The following is a 25,746-nucleotide window of genomic DNA, read 5'->3' on the forward strand; positions in this document are numbered from 1 at the left end:
TGGCTCCTAACCACTCGCCTGCCTGCTCGCACTGTATCGCCCCTAACCACTCTGCCAGCCTGCTTCATTGCCCCTAACTGCTTGCCTGCCTGCCTGATCTCCTAACCACTCACCTGCCTGCCTGATCACCCCTAATTGCCTCTGCCTCGGCCCCCACCACCGCGGCTTCGTCCGGAAGGACATCTGGAATGACATCTGGAAGGTCGTTCAGTTGTCCGGTCTAATTAGCATATTACGCTTTTATTATTATAGACTAGAGGCCCGGTGCACAAATTTGTGCACAGGTGAGGTCTGGCTGGCCCGCCCAATTAGGGCCGATTGGTCCAGGCCAGACAGAGGGAGGGCATGCGGGAGGTTGGCCAGCCGGCCCCGCCTCCGATCGGGGTGGAGGGGCTGATGGGGTGGGGGTAGGGCTGCACTGCCAGCAGTTGGCTGGCCAGCCCTGCCCCTGATCAGAGTGGGGGGCAATTGGGGGCAGGGCCAGCCCGGAGGAGGGACCCTGGCGGTTGGCCGGCCTGCCCTGCCCCTGATCAGGGGGGTGAGGGGGCGCCTGCTGAGGGGGAGGGGCCGTGGGTGCTTGGCCAGCCAGCCCCGCCCCCGTTTAAACTCCTGGTTGAGGGGACAATTTGCATATTAGCTTTTTATTATATAGGATAAATAGTAAAAATCAGGCTCTAATTGAGGTACCCAAGAGTTAAGCATTATTCTACTAGGGTAAGTAAAAACTGATAGCCATGGTGCTTCCTCTGAATTAAGAGAAAGATAAAATGAGCGGAAGGTTTGTTGAAAAACTGCCTAACTCAGCATCTAGTCTTTGTGCAGATGAATGTTTCAGTCCTTCAGTAACGATCCCCTATGTCAGTGCCCTGTGTTCTATCAGACAAGCAGGGATGGCAGGAGGAGCAGTGATAGTGGCTGCCATTAGCAAGCGCTCCTTGTGGGCCAGGCATTATGTTTAATGCCTTACAGTTAACTCCTTTATAGTTAATCCAATAATGTATGTATTGCTATTTCTAGTTTCAGACTAAGAAGCTGAAGTCCAGAGAGGTTAAGAAGCTTTCCCCAAAGTCACAGAATCACAGCCTAATAAGTGGTCGAATCCAAATCTGACTCAGCCTTAATTATGACATTAAAATAATGATGCTCCTAAGTGAACATTGACAGTCCCCCCCCCGCCAAAGATAACTAGGATAGTTTGTTATATTTCCCTTCCTTATGATGAGCGTTATTTGTTTTATGTGTTAAAAGTATAGCTCTCTAGGATATGTTGTCTTCATGTAAATAATGAGAATGATACATTTACATCAATAATTTATAACCTTTAGCAAGTCATTTAGCCCTTCTGTTCTTCAAATTCTTTCATGAGTGAAAAATGGTGGTGGTGGGGGAGCTTGGCATTAATTTCTAGTATCTTTGAAATGACTTCTGTTTCTAGGTTCCTGTGAAATTTCTCTTGTTTCATTTATGCTGATTTTAAAATCCACAGAAAGCCATTTGCACCAAGGCTTGGACCAACCAACATTTAAAATAAAATCTGAGAACAGGGCCATTTCCAAAATAAGATACAAAACCAGGTGAAAGGCCAGTGCTGAGAAGAAACCAGCAGAAAAAGAAAACACTCAGCACTACAAAGCATTCTTGTGCCAAATTATGGAGCGAGGAGAGCTATATTAGGAAAGTCCACCAGCTTGGAGTTGATGTTTAAGATAACAAAAGGACACTCAAAACACACCAACCAAGACAGCTACGAAAATGGCTTTTTAAAAATAAAGAGTGGTTACCAAACAAGGTTCTTCAAAGGCCCTTTCCTCCCTTGTGGGGCTTTTAGGAGGCCCTAAATTGGCAAGGGGAATACTATAAAATGGGCACTGGTTGCCTGGCCATTTATTCTTTTTGGCCCTGCAATTTAAGAGCTGATCTTTATACTCTGAAAGAGCAGAGGAATTATTTTTCTTTAGTTGGGGAAGAACTTAAGCAGCATTCGGCGCATCAGCAACTTTCCCTCGGGCCTAGCTCCCAACTTCCTATCACTTCTGTACTGTCAGTTCAGTAATGTTCACTGAACTGAAGTGAACTGCAGACAGCTTTAAAGTGGCTTTTAAACAACCTTTGTCTACTTTTATTTAGAAAAGGACTTCAGAAAATCATCACTGACTTTATGACTGCTTTGTATCCACTGGATTATCAATAACGTGACGTATTTGTCATTCATTATTTCTGCATGCTTAACGGAGTAGACGCGCACCTTTCAGCTTTCCCTATTCCTCCATCGTGCAACCCACTTGGTGGAAGGGTATAAGAGAGATGTAGCTCTCACCGTTTCATCAATTCACATCAGGATGCCTTAGGGGGGAATGCACTCTAAAATCTAAAAATTCTTCTTTACCATTACTGCTAAACATTTCTGCAAAATTAATTTTCTTTAGCATGTCCTAAATAATTGATTTGATTTGCTTGAGGCCCAAGCAAAATTTAATCTTAATTATATAATGAAATCCAAAGTTTGATAGAGTCTGACAAGAATCCTGCAAAAGAGAGTGCTGCAGCGGTGGCTACTCTTCTTTGAGATGACATCTGAACTGGGGACGACATCCCAGCAAAGGAACACCAAGTGCACCCCTAAGGCAGGAGAGAGCCTGACTTGTTAAAGAATAAAAGCAGCCCAGCAGTGAGATGGTAAGAGATGAGGTCAAAGACCTGGGAAGGTATCAGAACACATGGGGCCTTCCTTACAAGCCATGATAAAGAATCTGTATTTTATTTGATATGCCTTAAAATATTCTCTCCTCTTGAAATATTTAACACTGTATTCGACTAGTTTGCCTCCTATACTAGTATATCTGACGTCCATCCATCTCCGCATCCTTCTGCATTGTTCTCTAGCTGTTGGTTAAATACTAGCATTTCTCAAAATGTGGTCTTAGACCAGTGGTTCTCAACCTTCCTAATGCTGTGACCCTTTAATACAGTTCCTCATGTTGTGGTGACCCCCAACCATAAAATTATTTTCGTTGCTACTTCATAACTGTAATTTTGCTACTGTTATGAATCATAATGTAAATATCTGATATGCAGGATGTATTTTCATTGTTACAAATTGAACATAATTAAAGCATAGTGATTAGTCACAAAAACAATATGTAATTATATATGTGTTTTCTGATGGTCTTAGGCGACCCCTGTGAAAGGGTCGTTTGACCCCCAAAGGGGTCACGACCCACAGGTTGAGAACCGCTGTCCTAGACCCTCTTCTTTTCTCAGTGTATACACAATCCCTAAATCATCTCACTTCAGGCAACAATTTCAATTAACTACCTATTGGCACATAATTCACAAGTTTATATCTCTGCCCAGACTTCTTCTCTCAGCTCCAGAGCATACATCCACCTGCTCAGCGGATCATTTCACATATCACAAGCAGGACCATGCCTCCCCAACTCCCCACTTTGGCTTCATCTTCCTCCAACCTTCCTAGGTCTTTAATAGCACCAGGTACTACTGTTCGTAGTACCTTTCAAAATGAAAAAGTTGACATCTATAAATGTGATTAGGCTGTAAATTTCATAAGCGACCTTACCTGGTTTTTGGTTCATTATAGTGTCCTCAGTCTCAACCCAGTGCCTGACACACACTAGATATTTAAGATGTGTCAAATAAGCAAATAAGTCATTTTTCTAGAAAATATGCTGATCCCCCAAATGAATCTCTGAAACAGTGTTGGGATAGGGGTGAGGACAGAGGAGTAAGAAGAGGAAGATGGTAAACAGAATATTAATTACTAAGCAAAAAATTCTGCTATCCTCTGAAATAATATTTCACAGAAGGCACTAGTAGATAACAGAATCCGTTTTTGGAAAAGTGACTGTCTACACATCAGTTTTGAATGTGCAGGCAACAAATAATCTTTGAAAAGGACTAGATTAGGTGAACTTCTCTAATTAGCAGAGACTTTATTTTTGAGAAACTACAATATTGCTATATGAAAAAAAACTACCCTGTCTCACTCTATGCACACGGCAGCACCTGATTCTTTGGCTTCTCCATAGTGGACACTAGCAAGTTAGAACGATTATGGGCATTTTTATCATTCATGCAATGATGGGCCCTTCAGAGGACTACTATTTGGTATGAGGTCTTAAGAAAATAACATTTGCTTAAGGGTCACAATTTGTTAATTATTCTTTCTCACTGAGTATTTATCTTCATGTTTCAATACCACACGAAAATCATCTTTACAAAAAAGATATATACATTGTGTCAACTGCATCTACTCATGCCTAGGTCATCCCTCTTATATTTCTCACATTTAGCAGTCCTTGTACTGAGGACCACTGAGGAGAACAACACAAAGTAATTTCATTTAATTAAGTGCACTACATGGTATTTACATAGTATGTAAGTCTACAAAGATTTCAAAGGTTACCATTTTGGAGGCCCGATACTATAGAAGTAGATGAGTCATGATAGCTTTGAACTATCAACAATTTCCTAGGCTTAAGTCCTGTATACATCTATACATAACCTCACTTTTTAAAGGTTATAGCAGCGATTAAACACTCCATATAGACCTAAATTGAAATCCTGGCTCCTCCACCTATAAACTAGCCAAGTTAATTTCTTTGAGACTAAATTTCCCCCTGTGAAAATGGGGTTAAGTACACACATATCATAAGGTTATTATAAAGATGAAATAAAATATGTAAAAAGTTTAACCTAATACTAACTATAAGTAAATGTTCAACAAATGGGTATAGTTGTTTGTTTTTGTCGCCTTCTTTTCCAAAGGTCTACAGTTCTCACTTGGTTGGTCTCAAGACCACTTTATACTTTTAATTATTGCAGATCTCAAAGAGATTTGTTTATGTAGGTTATGTCTACCAATATTTACCATTAAAACGGATACATTTTAAAATGTTGTCTAATAATTCATTTAAAAACAATGACAAACTCATCATATGTCAAAAAGAACATTTTAAAAATAAAAATTCATAAGAATGGCACTGTTTTACATTCTTGGAAACGTCTCATATCTGGCTTCACAGGAGACAGCTGGATTCGCATATCTCTTCTGCATTCAATCTGCTGTGCTTTCACATGCCGTGAAGACATCAAAAAACTTCACTGAACATTTGTGAGAATGGAAGTGAAAAAGGTAAATACTATCTTAGTATTATTATGAAAATAGTTTTATTCTCAAAGGACTCCCCTGAAAGGATCCCAAGGGGCTCCAGGAAACCTCAGACCAAACTTTGAGAACCTCTACCACAGGCAATGGTTCTTAATGAGGAATATTAACGGTGGGCTTTACCTGTCGATACTTCTATTCAGATAATCTAGGGAGGGTCCCAGCCATTAGTATATTTAAAAGTTCCACAAGTAATTATAATATGACTCCTGATTAAGAACCAGTGCCCTAAAAAAGTTTAGAATCCCTAATCAATATACTTTTTAGGAAGTTTCTTGATAATAATGATAATTATTATAAGAATAATAACAATAATGTATGTTGATGAAGATATGGAAAAACTCTCTGTACACTGCTGGTGGAAATGTAAAATTTTGCAGCTGCCTTGGCAAAGTTTGGTGATCCCTCAGAAAGTTAAACATAGAATTATCATATGACCCAGCAATTCCACTCCTGAGTATACACCCCAAAGAAATGAATAAAGGTGTTCAAACAAAACCTTGTATGTAAATTTTTATAGCAGCATTATTCATAATAGCTAAAAAGTAGAAATAACCCAAATGTTCATCAATGGATTAATGGATAAAATGTGGATATTATTCAGCCATAAACAGGAAAGAAGTACTAATATATTCTACAATATGGATGAACCTTGAAAGCAATATGCTCAATGAAAGAAGGCAGACACAAAAGACCACATATTGTATGATGTGATTTCTATGAAACTTCCAGAATAGGTCATTCTACAGAGACGGAAAGCAGAAGAGTGACTGCCAAGTGCTGGGGAGAAGGAGGAATGGAGAGCGACTGCTTCATGGGTATGGGGTTTCTTTTTGGGTAATAAAAATGTTTTGAAACTAGAGAGTGGTGTTGATTGCACAATGTCACTAATAGCAAATTTTATGTTATATGTATTTTATCACAATAAAAAAATTTAATGTTTATTGAAACTAATTGTCCACCAGGCACTTTACACACATTTTATTTCATCCTCGCTACCCTATGAGGCTGGTGATTTCAATTCACTGTAGAACTGAAGAAACTGAAGCTTAGACTGGTTAAGAAACTATTGCCAAGTAGCAGAGCAAAGCTGGCTTTAACCAAAGCAGTCTGACTCCACGGCCCACTTTCTGTTGTGCTGCATGTATGCGCTCTCCAAATCTAACCAAGCACAGCACACTACCACCTGTTCCAGAGAAGTTCTGTGCCCTTAATGCCACTGTTACCCGGCTGGTTTTTGCCCTGCTACATAACATGGTCATTCCAGTCTTGATAGCTATTCCCGAAACACCTTTCTTCCTTTGCTTGCTATCTCTGTAACTGCCACTCCCTACCATTACAGCTGCTTTTTCTGTCTTGTGCTTTTCTCCATCTACAGCCTCTTCTTAGTGGAAAGGGGATAGTCATTTATAAGCCTTGATAGTCAATCAGGATACATTTTCATTCCATTATAGGTTACAAAAATGTTAACACAGCCAATATACTTTATAGCTCTTTTGCCATGGGTACTTTTGCTCAGGCTCAGGGATTTACCAACAAAGAATTGTTTTGTGGTATCCACCTACCCCCCTTCCTATAGCTGCTTTCCGGTCTGGAGCCATCGTGGAACTCTGTGGAGCCTGAAAGGTTGCACTTGAGTAAAAGGAGGCTTTGTGATAAATGCTTACATGGTCTGAGCAGTGGTTCTAGAGCTTTAGCATGCATTAGGACCCCTTGCGGGTTGTTAAAGCAGAGCTCACTGGACCCCATCTCAGAGTTTCTGCTTCAGCAGGTCTTGGGGAGCTTGAGAGTTTGTGTTTCTATAATTTCCAGGGATGCTGCTGGTCCAAGGACAACACTTTGAGACCCACCAATCTTTAGAGTGGCTCCCCATCTTGGCTGCATAGTAGATTAACCTATGGTACTTCAAAAAACAATCTTGATGTCCAGTCCCATCCCTAGACCAATTAAATCTATTTTTCAGGGGGTATGAATTGAAATATGATGCATTTATATTTTTTAAAAGGCTCCTCAGAGCCCTGGCCAGGTGGCTCAGTTGGTTGGAGCATCATCCTGTACACCAAAAGGCTGTGGGTTTGATCCCCAGTCGAGGCATGTACAGGAGGTAACCAATCAATGTTTTTCTTTAAAACCAATAAACATATCCTTGGGTGAGGTTTATAAAAATAGCTCCTCAACATTCTAATGTACGGTCAGAGTTAAGAACCACTGGTCTAGACTAATTACCAATTATGATTGAAGTAAAAGGCACAAATAATTAACACAAAAGGTGTTATTTCACAAAAAGAGTACCATGTACCTAGCCGCTATAGACACTGAATGAAATAAAACATTTCTAATATCCTTGATGAACTCCAAATCAGAGCTTGGTCCATAAACACGAAAGCACAAGGGGACCATGGCAGACTAGAAACAAACAGAAGCAAGATGCTTTTAAAGGAGCACTTAGCCTATATAAATAGTGCAGAAAAATCTCTATTTCTCTGCACTCATTTTCCCTGAATTCTACAAGAGGAAGAAGAGGAGGAGGATAGAGAGAGTAGAAGGAGGGAGCGGACAGAGGGAAGAGGGAGAAGAAGAGGACAGACACACATAGAATACAAAAAAGGCCTGGGCTCAGTAGCAAGTGTTTCACATATGTACCCAGTGATACATACAGGAATTTCACAGATGCTCTGTATATAATAGCAAAATGTGGGGGAGGGGGAGGGAAATAGCCATCAGTAATAAAAAGGAATACTTGTGGCATACTCATACAAAGGGATACCCTAGAGTAGTGAAAATGATCAGACTATACAACATGGATATAACTTAGGAATATAATGTTAGGCGAATAAAGTAAGTCACATACACACACACAGATGATGGCACTTATATAAAATTCAAAAGCTTGTAAAACTGAACAATGTATTGTTTCTAAATACACACATATGTGATGAAACTATAAAGAAAAGGAATGATAAACACAAGCTAATGGCTAGTTCTCATGGGTGGGGAAGGGGATGTGATTAGAAAAGTATACACCAGAGATGAAAGAAATGAACCATTTTGGGGGGACCTAGGTGTTAATCTTTATACTTTACCTATATATCTATTTAAAAAATTAATCATTTTGTATCTATACAACATTTAGAAAGTAATAAAAAAAAGAGTCAAGATGAGCAAGGTAATGGAACACAATAAAGAAGTTAAGTGACAAAATTATACTAAAAGCTACGGGCAGGGATTGACACCAAAAGAGTTCTTCGAGCTTCCTACCTTTTCCCTCTCTCTGACAGTCCACTCAATATAATTCAACAAAGATTAGCCATAATGAGTACCTACAGAGGCCCAGAAACCTCCAAATAGCATTTGACATGGGGACTGCAGTGCTTTACAATCTGGGCAGAGGCCACCTAAATCTGCACTGTCCAGTACGGTAGCTACCAGCCACATGGGGCTATTTAAATGTATACCAATTGAAATTAAATACAATTAATAAAAATTCAGTTCCTCAGTCACACTAGTCCCTTCCAAGTGCTCAATAGCCACCTGCAGTTACTGGCTACCATACTGAACAGCATGGGCACAGAACACCGCCATCACTGCAGTAAGTTCTACTGCACAACACCGAAGTAAACTGTAGAAATCTCAGTAAGTACAGAAGATATCAACTGAAAACAATGTGTGTTCAGACAATGGGACATGAAGAAAGAGATCAATGGAGGACAGAGCTGATGGGTACAGCTTTTGAATTTGTTCCAGGGCCTAGTCATACACATTCCATTTTCCCCACAGCTATTGCTCTGCCATGCCAGGCCTCTGTGGCTCCCCTTCCCTCTCTCACATCTGCTGCTTTATCAAACGAATGCCCCACTTCTTCATGTTTGCAGGCATAGCTTCCCCTTTCTGATAAGACAGCTCTCTTTCTGAAAGGCATTGACGCACAATCCAACAATTTTAAAGTAAAACATGTTTCCAGCTTTTGTTAACTTTTCAACAATATGAACATGACTCTCAGAATCAGGCTTTTCTAGGCTCTTAACTCATCCCTAGGCAAACTATAAGCCATCTTATTCATCATGTTCTAACGTTGAGGATGAACCAACTGTTCCCGAATGATCCTGCCTTCACTTATAAATATGCCTCTAAAGGCGACAAAGAAACAGTCCTGTGCAAATACTAAAAACAGATATTCATCATGACATGGATCATGGTATGATCTACACAACAGGTAGAAAATTTCTGGATTGAACTATTTGAGCAGTTATCCTCAAATTCCCAAGTCACACCAAAGCCTCGACAGCTATGTATGAAATACTACTATTCACAAATCAAACACATATTTTGGCTATAAGAGGCATGCATGAAAAATGTTGAGATAATCCTTTGTACAGTAGTCCCTAAAGTGCTGTCTGACTAGAGTTCGAATGTACTCATTAAACCTCATGCTATACTGCCCTGAAGCAGAATTAGGAAGAAGCACAGAATAATGACCCAGTTGAAGAAACCAAGTAAAAGTCACTAAATGATGTTCCAGATACAAAATCCTTTAGGTTTTAATCTTTATCTCACAATCTGTATCATGATTTATACACTAAATCTGCCTCTTAAATGTGAAATAAGGCTGGCTCAGGTTTTGCATATTCTCTAAATTACAGAGATTTATGTGACACATCTATTTATCTATCTTATGTATCTGTTTCAAATGGCAAAACACTGGTTTCATTTTTTCAGTGTAGGGGTAATAAAGTATATAAAAAGAAATAAAAATAAAGTAAATATCAACCAATATATGTGACTAAGCTTATGTGTTACCAATTCCTACTGGTGAGAAAGAAACAAAAACCGTGGCTGAGTTTCTTTATTAGCAATTTCTTTGAGAGAGCAAAGATGAAATTTCCTTTTATTTTGTGTAAAAGAAAACAAATTTATTTTGTTTTTGTAAAGTAAAATACACAGCAGTGCTTCAGTGATTTCTATAATGTATGCACATAGATTACAGGTGAATTTATTAAATTCTGATTTTTGTTTAAAGAAACTTAATTTTCTAAATTCATGCAAAGAGGAATTCTTAGCAACAACATGGAATGTAAAATTAAAGTTTACTTTCATATATAAAGGTACTTTAAAATATCTAAATAGAGCCAAAATAATATTATTCCAAGTTTGTTAATGCCATTTTCTATGAAGATTTTTCTCCCAACTGGAATAGATAGATGAAATAAGTCAACAGCACAGAAGTAATTCAAGCCCACAGATTATAGCAGTCAAGAAGAAATAGAGAGAGCAGCCTACAGCCTGGCTATATGTCCTTATCTTACAATTATCATTATCTACCATGAAGTCATATTCTTTTATTTCTTCATCAACAAATACTTATTAAACCCCTAACCACTATGGAAAATATAGACAGAAATAAATCAGGCATAGTATTAACTTTAAGGAGCTTACTGATGAGTAGGGGAGATAATAGGCCTAAATGTACAAGCTAAAATTATAACATTGCTAGGAAAAAATTAGAGCAATTTTGCAACCTTTTGAATAGGACACAAAGATCACAAATCACATAAGAAAACAATGGATAAAGTATATGCTAACAAAGTTAAAAACTCTAGTCTTCCAAAGACAGCATTGGAGAGATGGAAAAGAAAGGCAGCACTGGGAGAAAATATTTACAACACATATATCTGATAAAGGGTTAGTATCCAGAAAATAGAAAGAACTCTTAAAAGTTAATAATAGTTAAGATAAACAACCTGTAGGTAAAAAAATTGAAAAGGTAGTTCATAAAAGATATTAAGAATGGCCAATATGCACGAGAAAGAGTTTAACAATATTAGTCTTCACAGAAATGCAAATTAAAACCATAATGAGCTATCATATACTTATTAGAATGTCTAAAAAAATACTTGATAACACTAATTTTTGTCAAAGATGTGGAGCAAATGGAACTCTCGTCTATTGCTGGTGGGTATATAAAATAGCATAGGTATTTCACTGTCAACATAATTAACCACAGCTCTGAGCAGATTATGACCTAATCTGCTCTTATCGTTTATTTCGGATTCAATCTTCACATTCTGACAGGTATCTTATTTCTGTATCCCAACCCCGTCCTTTGTTCCAGGTTTAATTTTATGTTCTCACCTATCTCGTGAGTCCTGAATCCTGGCAGAATCACTATTTGTCCCAATTCTCTGCTTTGGGTAAACCACAGGTCTGCTATTGCTGTAAAACAACTTTATTACTGTGTCAGCTGTTCTTCCTGGGTATATCACCTTGCCTTCTTTCTTTAGCTAGTCCTTTATAATCACCTTGGGCTCTCCTGGTCCCAGTTATAATCAATACCATCACCATAGCGCTTACCATTTCTTGTCAAACTGAGATAAACACTGGGCTTTACAAGTTTCTAATTCTCACAACAGCTCTGCAAGTGGCCATTATAATTTATCTTTATAGTTAGGAAGAGGAGGCTCAGACATTATGCTTATAAAACTAGTATGTAAAGAAGCTAGAATTCCACTTTATGTCTTTCTGACTATATTTCCTTCAATTAACAGAACCATTCACTTGGACAAATTCAGTACTTGTGGCAGGGATAACTTTACCCTAGTAGCCACTTAACTCTGTTAACAGCACTGGTGAACTTTATATATCAGATTGGGGCTTTCCATATTTTAACATTCTCTTTGGTGTCCAACACAGTCATGTACCATACAGATGAACATAAAAATTACTGCTGGGTCAATAAACACCGTAGATATTTTTAGGAAGAAGAAAACAAGCCAGGGGAAAACAACAACAACAACAGCCAAAGTGACATAAATTCTCTTTGTCCCGAACTCAACCAAAATTCTGCAAACATGTAACAAACTCAGACTCCCCACTTCTCCTAAAAAAGTAATTAAAAACACCAGAGTAAAATAGATTTGGATAAGGTTAGACAGTAACTGAAAGAAATAACATCAGCCTTGCTTTTTGTAGCTTCAATTACTATCCATATTGTCAAATTACCAAAGATTAATTTGATGTCTCACTATAGTAACCTGCATTTGCTTTTAGACAATGCCATGCAGAATGAGTTCTATTTGTATCGCTACTCAAAGGATTAATTCTCAAAGGATTAATTGGGAATTTAAAAAAACCTTACATCAAACTTGCTTATTCCAAAAACAGTCAATCCTTCAGATATTGTTTGCTTAGCCAGACCTCAGCAAATTAGATAATAGAATGGTGAGGCTATTTTCCCATATACTTAAAGGGGGGGCGGGGGGGGGGGGGAAAGGCAGGCTAGTAATCTCCCTCACCAAGGAATGCATGCTAGAAATGGGTAGAGAACCCATGTTTAGATTTCTAAGGTAGAATGCATATACTGCATAGTTAGAAATATTAGACATTAAATTACACAGAGACACTAAATCACCAGGCAAACAATGCATAACCTAACTAACAATTAAAGAAAAGTAAATTAATATCACTCAAGTTAGTGAAAATAAAGTTAAAATAGTGAATTACACACAGATATTTATATTCATTCCTTCCTGAGACAATCCTATATAATAAAAGCTCAGCGACCGAACAGCGAACAACTGGTCAACCAGTCGCTATGATGCACACTGACCACCAGGGGGCAGACTCTCAACACAGGAGCTGTTCCCTGGTGGTCAGTGCGCTCCTACAGTGCAGCAGCTCTGAGGGCGGGTCCACAGCTGCTTGGCTGATTGGGATGAGTGGCGCTCCCAAAGCGGGCCGATCCCCAAAGGCCACGCCCCCACCAGTGCACAAATCCCGTGCACCGGGCCTCTAGTCTTAAAATAATCTACACTAATAAAAGAGAAACATGCAAATTGACCATCCCTCTGCTATGCCCACCAGCCAATCAGAGTGATATGCAAATTAACCCAACAAAGATGGCGGTTAATTTGCATACACAGGTGTGGAGCGAAGACTGAAGACAGCATAGAAGGAAGCCAAGCACTGTAGAAAGGAGCGAAGTGGCAGAGAAGGGAATGGAGCCGAGGCAGCAGAGATGGGAGCGGAGCTGAAGCAGCGGACACGGGAGGGAGCGAGGCAGCAGAGACGGGAGGGAGTGAAGTGGCAGAGAAGGGAGTGAGCAGAGCAGCAGACATGGGAGGAAGTGAGGCAGTGGAGATGGGAGGGAGCGAGGCAGCGGGACCGAGGTGGGCTTCGCTCCCTTCTCTGTTTTGCTCTGGTCTCAGGAAGCCCTATTCTTGCAGGAATAGGCCCGAGGAAGCCCTATTCTTGCAGGAATCTTCCTGCAATGGGCCTCTAGTCTACACTATAATAGAGAAATATGCAAATTGTCCAAGACGCTGTCACAATAACAGTAATGACCAGCAGGCTGCCTGGGGTGACAAGGCCGGCAGGGGGGTTAGTGAGGGACGACCAAACAACTGAACAGTAGGCTGCATGGGTGACCAGGTCAGCAGGGGGGTTAGTGAGGGACGACTAGATGACTGAACAGCAGGCTGCGTCGGGTAACCAGGCTGGCGGGGGGAGGCAGTTGGAGGAGACCAGGTCGGCAGGAGGGGGTAAGGGATGACCAGGCCGGCGGGAGGAGGGGGGAGAATTAGGGGCGAACAGGCCGGCAGGGGAGGGGGGAAGTTGGGGGTGACCAGGCCTGCAGAGGGGCAGTTAGGGGCAATCGGGTCGGCAGGCAGAGGCGGTTAGGGGTGATCAGGCTGGCAGGAGGGGGACAGTTAGGGGCGATCAGCCAGTGGTCTCGGATTATGAGAGGGATCCCAGATTGGAGAGGGTGCAGGCTGGGCTGAGGGGACCCCCTCCTCCTACATGAATTTCATGCACTGGGCCTCTAATAATAATAATAATAATAATAATAAGAAGAAGAAGAAGAAGAAGAAGAAGAAGGAGAAGAAGAAGAAAATTAAAAGAAAAAAAACAGGAAAGGGGCCTTCAGTGGACAAGAGTTCTCAAGATATCTGTGGAGATGGCTGAGAAAACAGATGGCTGAGTAATGACCAATGTGTCAAAGCCTGGAAGCCACTATTTGAAATACGGAGTATGCTGTAGCAGAAAGGAGGTGACCTGAACACAGAATCTTGGTAAGGCTGGGGATGGGGGAAATGGAGATTCATGGAGTTTGCATACCTAACTGACAATGCTCCCCTCGCTCCTGCCAGAATGGCTGGAAGTCAGATGTCCCCACCAACCAGGGAATAGGAGGTGTTTCTCTAAAGCAGTGGTCTGCAGCAGCATGCCTGGTAGGTTTGCTATGACACACTGCTGGGTCCCACTCCCACTGTTTCTGATTTCAGTGGTGTTTGCTGGGGCTGGGGAGGGAGGGGGATGGGAAGTGACTGCTAATGGGTAGGAATTTCTTTTTGAGTTAGATAGTGGTGATGGTTGCACAACTTTTTGACTATAGTAAATATTACTGAATTGAACATTTTTAAATTTTATGGTATGTGAGTTAGAGCTCAGTAAAGTTATTCTTAAAAAATCATTTACTCATTTGCACACAGGGCTCTCACAGAAGCCCACCACAAAGATTTGAACCATCAAATCATGTCTCCCCTTTGTCTTCTCTATGCTAAACATATTCAGTTCCTTTACCCATTTCTTTTAGCCATGACATACAGATCCCTCTTATCCTGGCTTTTGTCAGACAGAATATAAACTCACAACTGTTTCATATACTAGTAAAGTCTAATAAAATATTCTAAGTATTTAGAAACGGACAAAGGAACAGGACAGAGAAACTAGAGAGTTTTCTGGCTTGTGATAATTTGGCTAAATATAATTCATTCAAGGATAATGTATCAAACATAACATGAAAGTACCAAAAGACATCCCATAGCCAAATAAACATAGATAATGTACTGGGTTAACTGAAAGATTATACACTATGAAATGCTCTATAACAAGCATGTCAAACTCAAAGGCTAACACGGGCCAAATAACGGAGGCATGCGGCCCACGGCCTGCGAGTTTGACATGTTTGCTCTATAACAATGGGGAGAAAAAGTACTAACTGGGTTTCTATTGTTCCAAGAATAGAAAAGCAATAGAATCCAAACCAAATATAACAGCCAGTGGTCATTAAATATGAATGACATTTTAAAATGCACTCTCATGTAACCATTCTACTGATAAAGTTACCTCTAAATTCAATTCAACCTAGACAAGGTGAAATTCCCTTCCATATGTTCTTCTTGCCCTCAGGACAATCTTTTTTTTTTTTTTTTTATAATAGCTAATACATTTCTAATTTCTTATTTACTGTCTACTTTGCTCATTAGAGTCATGAAGGTTGGGATCTTATCTGTCTTGTTCATCTCTGTATCCCAGCACCTAACCTAGTGTTTGGTACACAGCTGGCTCTCAACAAATACTTAATTGAATTGAGATTGATTTCTGAGTTCTGAATCAGTCATGTGGTAGTAATTGAAACTAAGAAGATAAAGAGGAACAAAATACAGTTTGAGGAATTTACAGGCTAATGGAAGATAAGCAAAGCAAACAAACAAACAAAAAACCACCCCAAAACCCCCAGAGAATGTCAATATTTTTTTAAAATAGGATAGAAACCCATTTCTAGGTGTTTAAGTATTTATTCTGTATTAAGTAACAGATTTACAAAACTAAATAAAATTCTTTAAATTCAAAAGCTGAGAATCTACGCTATAGAAAGAAAAAAAATCAATGATTCCAAAATAGATACAAAATAGATAAAGCAACCTGGACATATATGGCAGAAGAAGGGCATTTAACAAGAAAGACGTGCTGCTGGTGTGGATTCTGGGTGAGATCATTTTTAAGCTGAGTTTAGATTGATGGGCAGGGGTTAGCCAGACTAAGGTACGGGAAAGACATTCTAGGTAAAAAAACAACACATGCAAAAGACCACAAAAATGTGAAACAGGATGATGTGATTAGAATATTTTAAGCAGTTCTGGATAGCTGAAACAAAGGGAAGAGGAAGCAAATGACTGAAGAAATGCAAAGGGTGTGTAAAAAGAATTTGGAATGATAACCACATAGCTGCTTTGATAAAAGGATGATAGTGCATTTCCTACATAGGGAGTTGAGAAGGAATATAAACAGATTTAGAGACCAAGATGATGAATTTAGTTTTGAACATGTTGAGGTGGTTATACAATAGCCAACTGGAAAAGACAGGTGGAAGCTGAGCAGAGATTCCATGTTAGCCACATAAACTTCACAACAGTATTTTTATTTTTTATTTCAGAGAGGAAGTAAGAGGGAGAGAGAGAGAAACATCAATGAGAGAATCATGGATCAGCTGTCCCCTGCACGCCCCGCACTGGGGATCGAGCCTGCAACCCAGGCAAGCGCCCCCGACCAGAACTGAACCCGGGAACCCTCAGTCCACAGGTCGAGCTCTATCCACTGAGCCAAACCGGCGAGGGCACAACAGTATTCTTTACCATCATCTTCTATTCATCTAGGTTTTTTACTCTAGTATTTCCATGCCAAAAATCTCATTCCTCATTAAGACCTCCAATTCTTTAACTTCACCACTTTTTCCATCATCACCCTTTACTACTACTTCCTCACTTTGCTCCTGGCCAAAGCATAGATTCCTTGATCTATCCTTATAACCTTCTGTACCTATCTGCTTCCAACAGATTCACTTGGCAATACCCAACCCTTGTTTGATCTAAATATTCACCTTCTCTGTATTGTCTACCGAGTAAGCTAAATATTCCTACTAAAAAGCCTCCACACTTGCTGCTCAATTTGCCTGAGATGTTAGTCTCCTGCCTATATCATATAAATAATGAAATTGGTAAGGTGACAATGAATAAAGTTCCTGAGTCATACCAGCAGTCTGTTAATTCATATTTCTATCTAAATAGGATTAAATTTTAACATAAACAATACACTAAAAGAAACCTCTGTGTTTTCAAGGTCCCACCTTCAAGAAAACAGCATAAAGAACCATTATTATTCACACACATTCAGGAAACAAGAAGATAATTACAGATCTCAAAATTTCATGGTGATATCATTTCTAAGAAATAAAGCAAAAGGAGTGATTAACCTTTACTTAACTCCTGTTGTGAGCTCAACTTTAGAGTAGAAAAGGCAAAGCAAAATTTTAGAAGAATGATAATTTGTGCTTTACAAATCAATTTAATGATATTACTGAATATTCTTAGTAGATATAGCTATTTAGAATATTAATAATCTATGACAGACATATATGAAAAGAACTACAAACTGGCTAACTGTTAAAAACAAGAGGAACTCTTTTGCCTTTAGGACAGGAAGTAGGTAAGTACTATAAGAGAACAGAAAAAGAGAAAAATAATTTCTATTGAGAGGAAAAAAAAGGAAGGAGTCAAGAAGCAGGTAATATTTCAGCTGAGCCTTGAGGAATGAGTTATGGAAAAAGGCGTCTAATGTTATAGGGAGGAACATTGGAAACACAGAAGTACATGAAAATGCATGGCATGGATAAAATAGGCAGTCAGAAAGATTTTGAAAATCAATGAGTATAAATGAACAAAGCTCAGATAAACATCTAAATATCAAGTGGGTGAAGGATGCAAAAGTCATATGGGACAGGAAGACAGTTTCACACCCAGTTACAAGGGTACCTCAGTTTGACTCAGGTTCACATGCTGACATTCTGACCACAAGCACGGACTAGGATGGGCATCCTGAGTATGAGTATTGTTTGGCTTCTGAGCTCAGCATCTGGGTTATCAGATGAGATAACCCAAGGGGATGAGTTCAGAATTGCTCACATCAAGCACAAAGCAACCAGTTAATCAACCTGGAATGAAATCAACTCAAAGTCCGAACTGATTCCACACTCCTTGCCCCAAATGGAAATACAAGTAGCTAATTTTTTCTCATTATAAAAGTAATAAACACTAGTTTTTCATATCTGAAAGAAAGACAAGTTTAAGAAAGAAAATAAAAATTAGTAGAGTTAGCCATTGTTTACAAGTTAAATAATGGTGATTTTTCTAGACTTTTTCCTACTTATACATACACACATATTGTAAAAAACTGAAATTACATCTACTTTCTTTTTCATAACCACTTTTTTTGTGCTTCTTTTAACAACATGATGTAAAGTTTTATCATCAGTTTTAATGGCTGTACAGTAGATTGTTGTTTGGTTGAATCATCATTAACCCTCAGTTTACTGCCAGGGTCCATATGTATAGTTTTAATTTTGAATTTCTTTATTGAGCAAGTCATGATTTAGAAACTGTTACAAACTAGAAGAGAGGGGGGAAACGTGACAACTAAATGTAATGTGGGACCCAGAACTGGATCCTGGAAATGAAAAAAGGCATTGATGGGAAATTGGTGAATTACAGATTAGTTAATAGTAATGTACTAACACTGGATTCTCAGGTTTGTCAAATGCACTCTGGCAATATAAGAGGTTACCAATGGGGGAAACTGGGCGAGAGGCATAAAAAAAGTCTGCACTATCTTTGCAACTTTCCTATATTTAAAAATTGTTCAAAAATAGAAATTCTTATTTAAAAACAACAAAATTAACCTTTAAAATGGAGCCATAAACCCACTAAACCGACATAGATATCCTTTTGGAAAATGTTAACCTTCTAAATTTAACTACCATTTATTCCACTTTAAAAGTCTGTTAAATAAAATTTAAAAACAAAGCTGAGGGAAAGAAAACTAACAATTTCTTATTGGAGACTAAATCATGCATTAATCTGAGACATGATGTACTGTATATTAATAGTCCTAGAACTATGCATATTAAACTAGGAACATTTGACTGACATTATTAGAAATAGTCCATAATACATTAAAAAATACAAAACCTCATTCTGCCAATTTAATCTTCTGTCAAGTTTCACTGTACACTGTGTTCTGTGGTTCACTACACTTTACTGGGAAAGAGGGAACATATTTAATCCACTAGTGATATTATAATAGAGAAACCAATGTTTCATAAATGTACACCGTTCATGCATATGACACTTCTGAGGGGAAAATACTTTGCTCTAACTCTGTAGATAAAACAAATGAATACCGAGAGGCTGTTAAGAAAGGTTATCCAAAACTTGGGTATAAGGCCAAAAGGTGCACAGCATGTCCTTTCAATGGGACACAGACCCACTCAGAGGTTATTTAATTACTTAGGGGAAAGTACTTTGCTCAATTATTTTATTTACTACTAGAGGCCTGGCGCATGAAAATTCATGCACTGGAGGGGGGGGTCCCTCAGCCCAGCCTGCCCCCTCTCACAGTCCGGGAGCCCTCAGCGGCGGGAGGTGACCCGGCAATCAGGGGAAGGCGACACCCCCATCACACCTCTGCTACTGCCACTGCTGGCAGCGCAAGCCTCAGCCAGCCCTGGTTACCTGTGCCTTGGGTCGGCCCTGGGTGGCTGGGGGGCTGAGGGGACTGGGGGACTCCAGAGGTAGGCGTGCGGCAAGGCCGGGCCTGCCTATGGGCGGGCCCGGCCTTGTCATGTGCCTGCCACCCTGGCAGGGCTGAGGGGACTGGGCGCCACCATCTTGTGGCTGTGGGGACTGCCATCTTTGAGGGTGTGGCAGTCAATTAGCATATTCACTCCTTACTGGCTGTGGGTGCCACCATCTTTGTGATGGCGTGAGGGTCAATTAGTATATTCCCTCTTTATTAGATAGGACTAGAGGTCTGGTGCACAAATTTGTGCATGGGTAGGGTCCCTTGGCCTGGCCATTGATTGGGGCCTATCGGGGGGCAGGTGGGGCTGGCTGGCAGGGGAGAGGGACTGCGGCGGGGGGAGGAGTGGGGCTGTGGGAGGTTGGCTGTGGGAGCACACTGACAACCAGGGGGAAGCTCCTGCATTGAACGTCTGCCTCCTGGTGGTCAGTGTGCATCACAGTGACTGGTTGACCAGTCAGTCTGCCATAAATGCCGCTTAGGCTTTTATATATATAGATTGAATTAAATATCCAGATTAACTAAAGTTTTAAGTTAACTTATAGATTTTGTCCAGTAAAGTTGTAAATCATTTCCGTCAGGTATAAGACAAACTTCCAAAGGTCAGGGTTTATTGGTCTGTGGGATATTAGCCAGTTTGTAACTAACCAGGCAATCTTATTTTAAAAATTCCTTTATTAAATTATCTATGAATACACAACTCTTCAAGTGCTCTTTGAACTAGCTTTACTATTTTACTTTTTTCCTCAGTAATTAATAAATTGAATAAAACATTTGATACATATTAACTTTATATTTATACTAGAGGCCCGATGCACAAAATTCATGCAAGAGTAGGCCTTCCTTCCCCTGGCTGCCAGCACCAACTTCACTCTTGCACCCGGGACCCGGGCTTCCCTCCAGCCGCTGGCTGGCACCCGGGACCCGGGCTTCCCTCGCAGCCCAGCTTCGTCTGGAAGGATGTCCGGAAGGATGTCCAGTCTAATTAGCATATTATGCTTTTATTATTATAGATGAGTACTATTTTATTTTTTAAAAGTATAATTTGGCAGGCATAAGAAAATGGTCAATTACTGAAGGCAAGGATAAATAATGAAGTAAAGACAGTATTTTCAATAAGTGATGCAGGGAAAACTGGACAGATACATGAAAAAAATGAAATTGGACCACTTTCTTTGACATACAAAAATAAACTCAAAATAAAGACTTAAATGTGAGATCTGAAACCACAAAACTCCTGGAAGAAAACACAGGCAGTAAACCCTCTGACATCACTCTTAGCAATAACTTTTTGGATATGTCTTCTTGAGCAGAGAAAACAAAAGAAAAATAAACAAATGGGACTACATCAAACTAAAAAGATTCTGCACAGTGAAAGAAACCATCAACAAAACAAAAAAACATCCTACTAAATGGGAGAAGATATTCACCAATGATACATCTGATGAGCAGTTAATATCCAAAATATATAAAGAACTCATACAGCTAACACACACAAAAGAATCCACGCCCAAAGCAACAATAAAAATGAGATGATCTGATTAAAAAATAGGCAGAGGAACTGAATAGACATTTCTCCAAAGAGAAGATACAGATGACCAATAGATATGAAAAGATGCTCAACATCACTAGTCATCAAGAAATGCAAACTAAAACCACAATGAGATATAACCTCACATCTGTCAGAATGGCTATCATCAATAAATCAACAAGCAACAATTGTGAGAAAGGGAACCCTTGGACACTGTTGGTAGGGCTGTAAATTAGTGCAGCTACTACGGAAAACAGTATGGAGATTCCTTGAAAAATTAAAAACAGACCTGTCATTAGACCCAGCAATTACACAGATGGGTATTTATCCAAAGAAAACAAAACACTAATTTGAAAAGATATTTGTACCCCTATGTTCATTGCAGCATTACTAGTAATAGCCAAGATATGGAAGCAACATAGTTGTCCATCCAGAGATGAATGGATAAACAAGAGGTGGTATATACTATTAATGTACACAATGAAATATTACTCAGCAATAAAAAAGAATGAAATATTGCCTTTTAGGACAACATGGCCAAACCTAGAGGATACTATGCTTGTAAGTGAAATAAGTCAAAATTTGAAAGACAAATACTGTATGATTTCACTTATACATGGAATCTAAAAAACACACAAAACAAATAAACAAAACAGAATCAGACTTATAGATGTTCTTTATATTTTGGCTGATGGTTGCTAAAGAGGGTGGTGGTAATGAAAATAAAATTTAAAAAATTAAAATTTCAAAAAATTACACTTTGATAGGTGTTAAGTTACTTTCCATGACATTCCTGACAAGGCCTTTCCCACATACAGCTCTGCAGATCCTACAATCTTATGGGGCCATATGATGATAGTTTTTCTGTACAGTATTCTAATAATATTGTCTATTATTTGATTATTTGAATTGTTTCTGCCTCAAAGATAAATCAGAAAAGAATCTAAGTAAAGTACATGTTATTTTCAAGACCATCTTTATTCCACCACTTTCCATCTTGACAATAAAGTATATAACAAGATAAACATGAACACTAATCTATTATATATCCCCCGAGTTTCCCCACCTGTACATTTTAAGAACAATGGGAAACACATAAAGAGTCCCTTGTTTTCACTGGAGCCATTTCTTCAGTCCACGGGCCAAGGCTCTATCCACTGAACCAAACCAACTAGGGCTTCAAGAGATTTTTTTTTTTAAATATGTTTTTATTGATTTCAGAGAGAAGGAGGGAGGGATAGAAACATCAATAAGAGAGAATCATTGACCAGCTGCCTCCTACATGCTCCCTACTGGCGATTGTGCCTGAAACCCAGCATGTGCCCTGACCTGGAATCGAACCGTGACCTCTTGATTCAATGGTTGATGTTCAACCATTGAACCACACTGGCCAGGCTCTTCAAGATATTTTTGAGCCTCAAGCTCTATATGAGAAAACAAAGATATCTAAAAGAAACCCAGTACTTGTTGAATCAGCATTAAGAAATTACTCACAGAATCACAGAATATAAGACTTAGATAGAACTTTAAAAATCTTTCTGTCCAATTCCGTTTTAAGGAAAAGGAAAGTTGGGCCAAAAGGAGTATAGTGATTTTCCAGAGATTTGAGAATCGCTAAAATTAATATGACCTGCCCTTCTAAGACTTTCTAATTTGTCACATGTCTCTCATAATGGTTTTGTGGGTTAACTTCCTTATGTAAACCAATTATTAAAAATATTTTTCTTCTATTTGTTTCAAGTACCTTTGTTTTTTTAATGAAATGGGCTATTTCCTGGTTTGGGTGGGAATTATAACTTTATTTTCATAATATGATTAATTATATTTAAATTTTCACTATTTTTAAAAAAGATTGGTGAAATTTTAAAAAATCACAACTTCATATATCTAGTGCTACATTTTTCACTAAAAACAAAAGTCTAGACTAACGTGATTTTTTTTTTTTGAAGAAACTTACTAAAAAAAAACACATGACATTTGTCATGTCATTCCAAATGTACTTTTGGTGAATCCAAGTGGAGTGATTTCAATTTTTAGATTTTAACATTGGGAAAGAAAGCATTATTTCACTCCCACCCAACCCATAATCAGTAGTCCATTAAAAGAAAAGCGAAAAGAAAATTCTGTACCCTGACATCACTTCTAGGTGAAGTTGTCCCGAGACAGTTAAGAAAGCAGGAACATCAAAGAAATTCTCTTCAGGTACCTTTGCTTTGCTTGAAGGCTGCAAATGAAAAACATAAGCCACAAAAAGCTATTACATGCTTTGCTCTGATTTTCACACTTACATATATGTGCCACAACTAAAAATCATAACACAATTAAACAATGTAAGGCCAGGTCATGCTCATAAAAATAAAAACCATTCTCAGTACATACCTAACAGAGAAAATGTCTGCTTGGGAAATGCTTAAATCAATGAAGTTTACTCCATATTTTCAAAACATACAACAACCAAAGGACAAAGTACTTTTGTCACAAAATAAACTTCTCCTGAAGTGTTTCTGATTGAGGGGCAAACCAAGGCAAGAGATTCTGAATTAAAATTTTTAAATATGAATAATTATAGAATCTCTTAAAATTTTGACCCATGATTAAGATTTAATTTTTTAAGGGGATGGTCTCTAGAACTGTTATTAAGTTATTAATAATAATGCTCTTAATACAGATTTTAATAAACACATTATAAACTTTTAAACACATTATTTCATTTAATTTTCTCCACTACTTGGAGGTAAGAAGAGCAGAACCCTATCTTTAAAAGACATGATAAATAATTAGATTTAAAAATATTTAGGGTCATTATTCCATTTGAAATGGGTAGCTAACAAGCTAGCCAACATTTATAACAGTCAAGGTAAAAAAATTATTTAGAGTTCAAACACAATTTAAATAGTATAATCAACAAAGCTTCTGGATCAAGTGATGACTATTATACCTAATTTTTTGGAAAGAAAAAATTCTAACACAATTCTAACTAATTTATCAACCTTTGTATTTCAAGTTGTGCATTTATTTGAAAATGTTTTATTGCAATGGTGCAGTTATTATAAAAGTAACAAAGTCAATTTTAAATATACAATAGAGGATGGAAGACTCCTTTGAAGAGAATTATAGAAACACATGGAATGAAGGTATCTTATTCAATCCCACTGGTTGTTCCAAAAATACTACATATCATGTTACATATCATGTATAGGTATGAATGTGTATTAATGAGAAATCTAGTATAAAAATTACCAATTGAAATAATTCTCTTATTCTGTAGCTGCCTATTATTTTTCAATCCTACTTTGATATTGGTTTTAAATGTCCTATCATTGCTTTTTAAATAATGATTACATAATGATATTAAATGTACCAAATTTTATATATTTTTTCTAATATTTATCAGTTTATTTTTTTATTAAATTTATGGAGGTGACATTCATTAACAAAATTATATAGGTTTCCAGTATCCTATTTGTTGTTGTTATTATTAATCCTCATTTAAGAACATTTTTCCATTGATTTTTAAAAAAATTTTTTTTTAGAGAGAGTGGAAGGGAGGGGGAGAGACACAGAGAGAGAAACATCGATGTGAAAGAGACACATCAATTGGTTGCCTTCCACACTCACCCCCACCTGAGCCTGTAACCGAGGTACGTGCCCTTGACCAGAATCAAACCTGGGACTCTTCAGTCTGCAGGCTGATGCTCTATCCACTGAACCAAACCAGCTAGGGCTATTGTTGCTTTTTAAAAATCCATCTTTAAATCCCATCATCACTGAAAGAATATTGTTTCTAAGGACTTAAATACTCAAAACTAAACTATTTGACCTAACATGTGTTAGAATTTCAAAAAAAGATATGTTCTCTGATATTTCTTCACTATTTACTAATAATTATTTTTCAAATAAGGCTATATTATATGAGAAAGTATAGATTATACTTTCTCCTTTCCTTCATCTGTTTAGCCTATAATTTGTATTGAAATTTTATTCCAATTTCTCTTTTATTGTAGATACAAAAAGTCTAGTTTTTTATGACTAGATTTTAGCCTTTCATTATTAGCATTTGTACAAAATGGAATCTGACCTTTTTACATCTCTTAAATCTAACATATTTATTAACCTTTTTTTGAGAGGGAGAGGGAGACTAGGGAGGGAGAGTCAGTGAGAAACAGACAGACATCAATGTGAGATCAGCTGCCTCCTGCACACCTCCTACTGGGGATCGAGCCTGCAACCGGGCATGTGCCTTGACCTGGAATCGAACTGGCAACCTCTTGGTGCACAGGACAACGCCTAACCAACTGAGCCACACCAGCCAAGGCTAACTTATATTTAAATAGATACAAACACATCGGTACTTCATTATGTCTTCCAGTGTCATGTGTAATATTTTACATACTGAAATTCATACTGCTTTTTTATGAATTGCTTCCTTTATTTCTCATTTATATTACAATTCATGTATTACATTGATTTTTAAAAAACTGTGTGTATTAAGTTATATTACCAATATATTTTATTTCAGGATATTAAAGGGAAATGATAAAACATTTGTTTTAAGAAGTAATTGCTCTATGCTAATAAGCCAGTAGGAGAAAGATGAAATAAGCCAGTAGGAGAAAGATAA

General features: G+C 38.2%; 1 protein-coding gene across 2 annotated transcripts in view; it reads right to left on the bottom strand.

The window, feature by feature from the left end:
• The window catches only part of NARS2 (asparaginyl-tRNA synthetase 2, mitochondrial), a 111,405-nt gene that overhangs the window by 38,590 nt on the left and 47,069 nt on the right, over nt 1-25,746 (bottom strand). For both annotated transcript variants that reach the window (XM_023755917.1, XM_006091069.3), the window contains exon 6: nt 23,255-23,349. In XM_023755917.1, the coding sequence (XP_023611685.1) occupies nt 23,255-23,262 (8 nt within the window). In that variant the 5' untranslated portion in view covers nt 23,263-23,349. The remainder of the gene's footprint in view (nt 1-23,254; nt 23,350-25,746) is intronic.

The sequence above is a fragment of the Myotis lucifugus genome, unplaced genomic scaffold (assembly GCF_000147115.1).
Source record: "Myotis lucifugus unplaced genomic scaffold, Myoluc2.0 scaffold_86, whole genome shotgun sequence".
NCBI lineage: Eukaryota > Metazoa > Chordata > Mammalia > Chiroptera > Vespertilionidae > Myotis > Myotis lucifugus.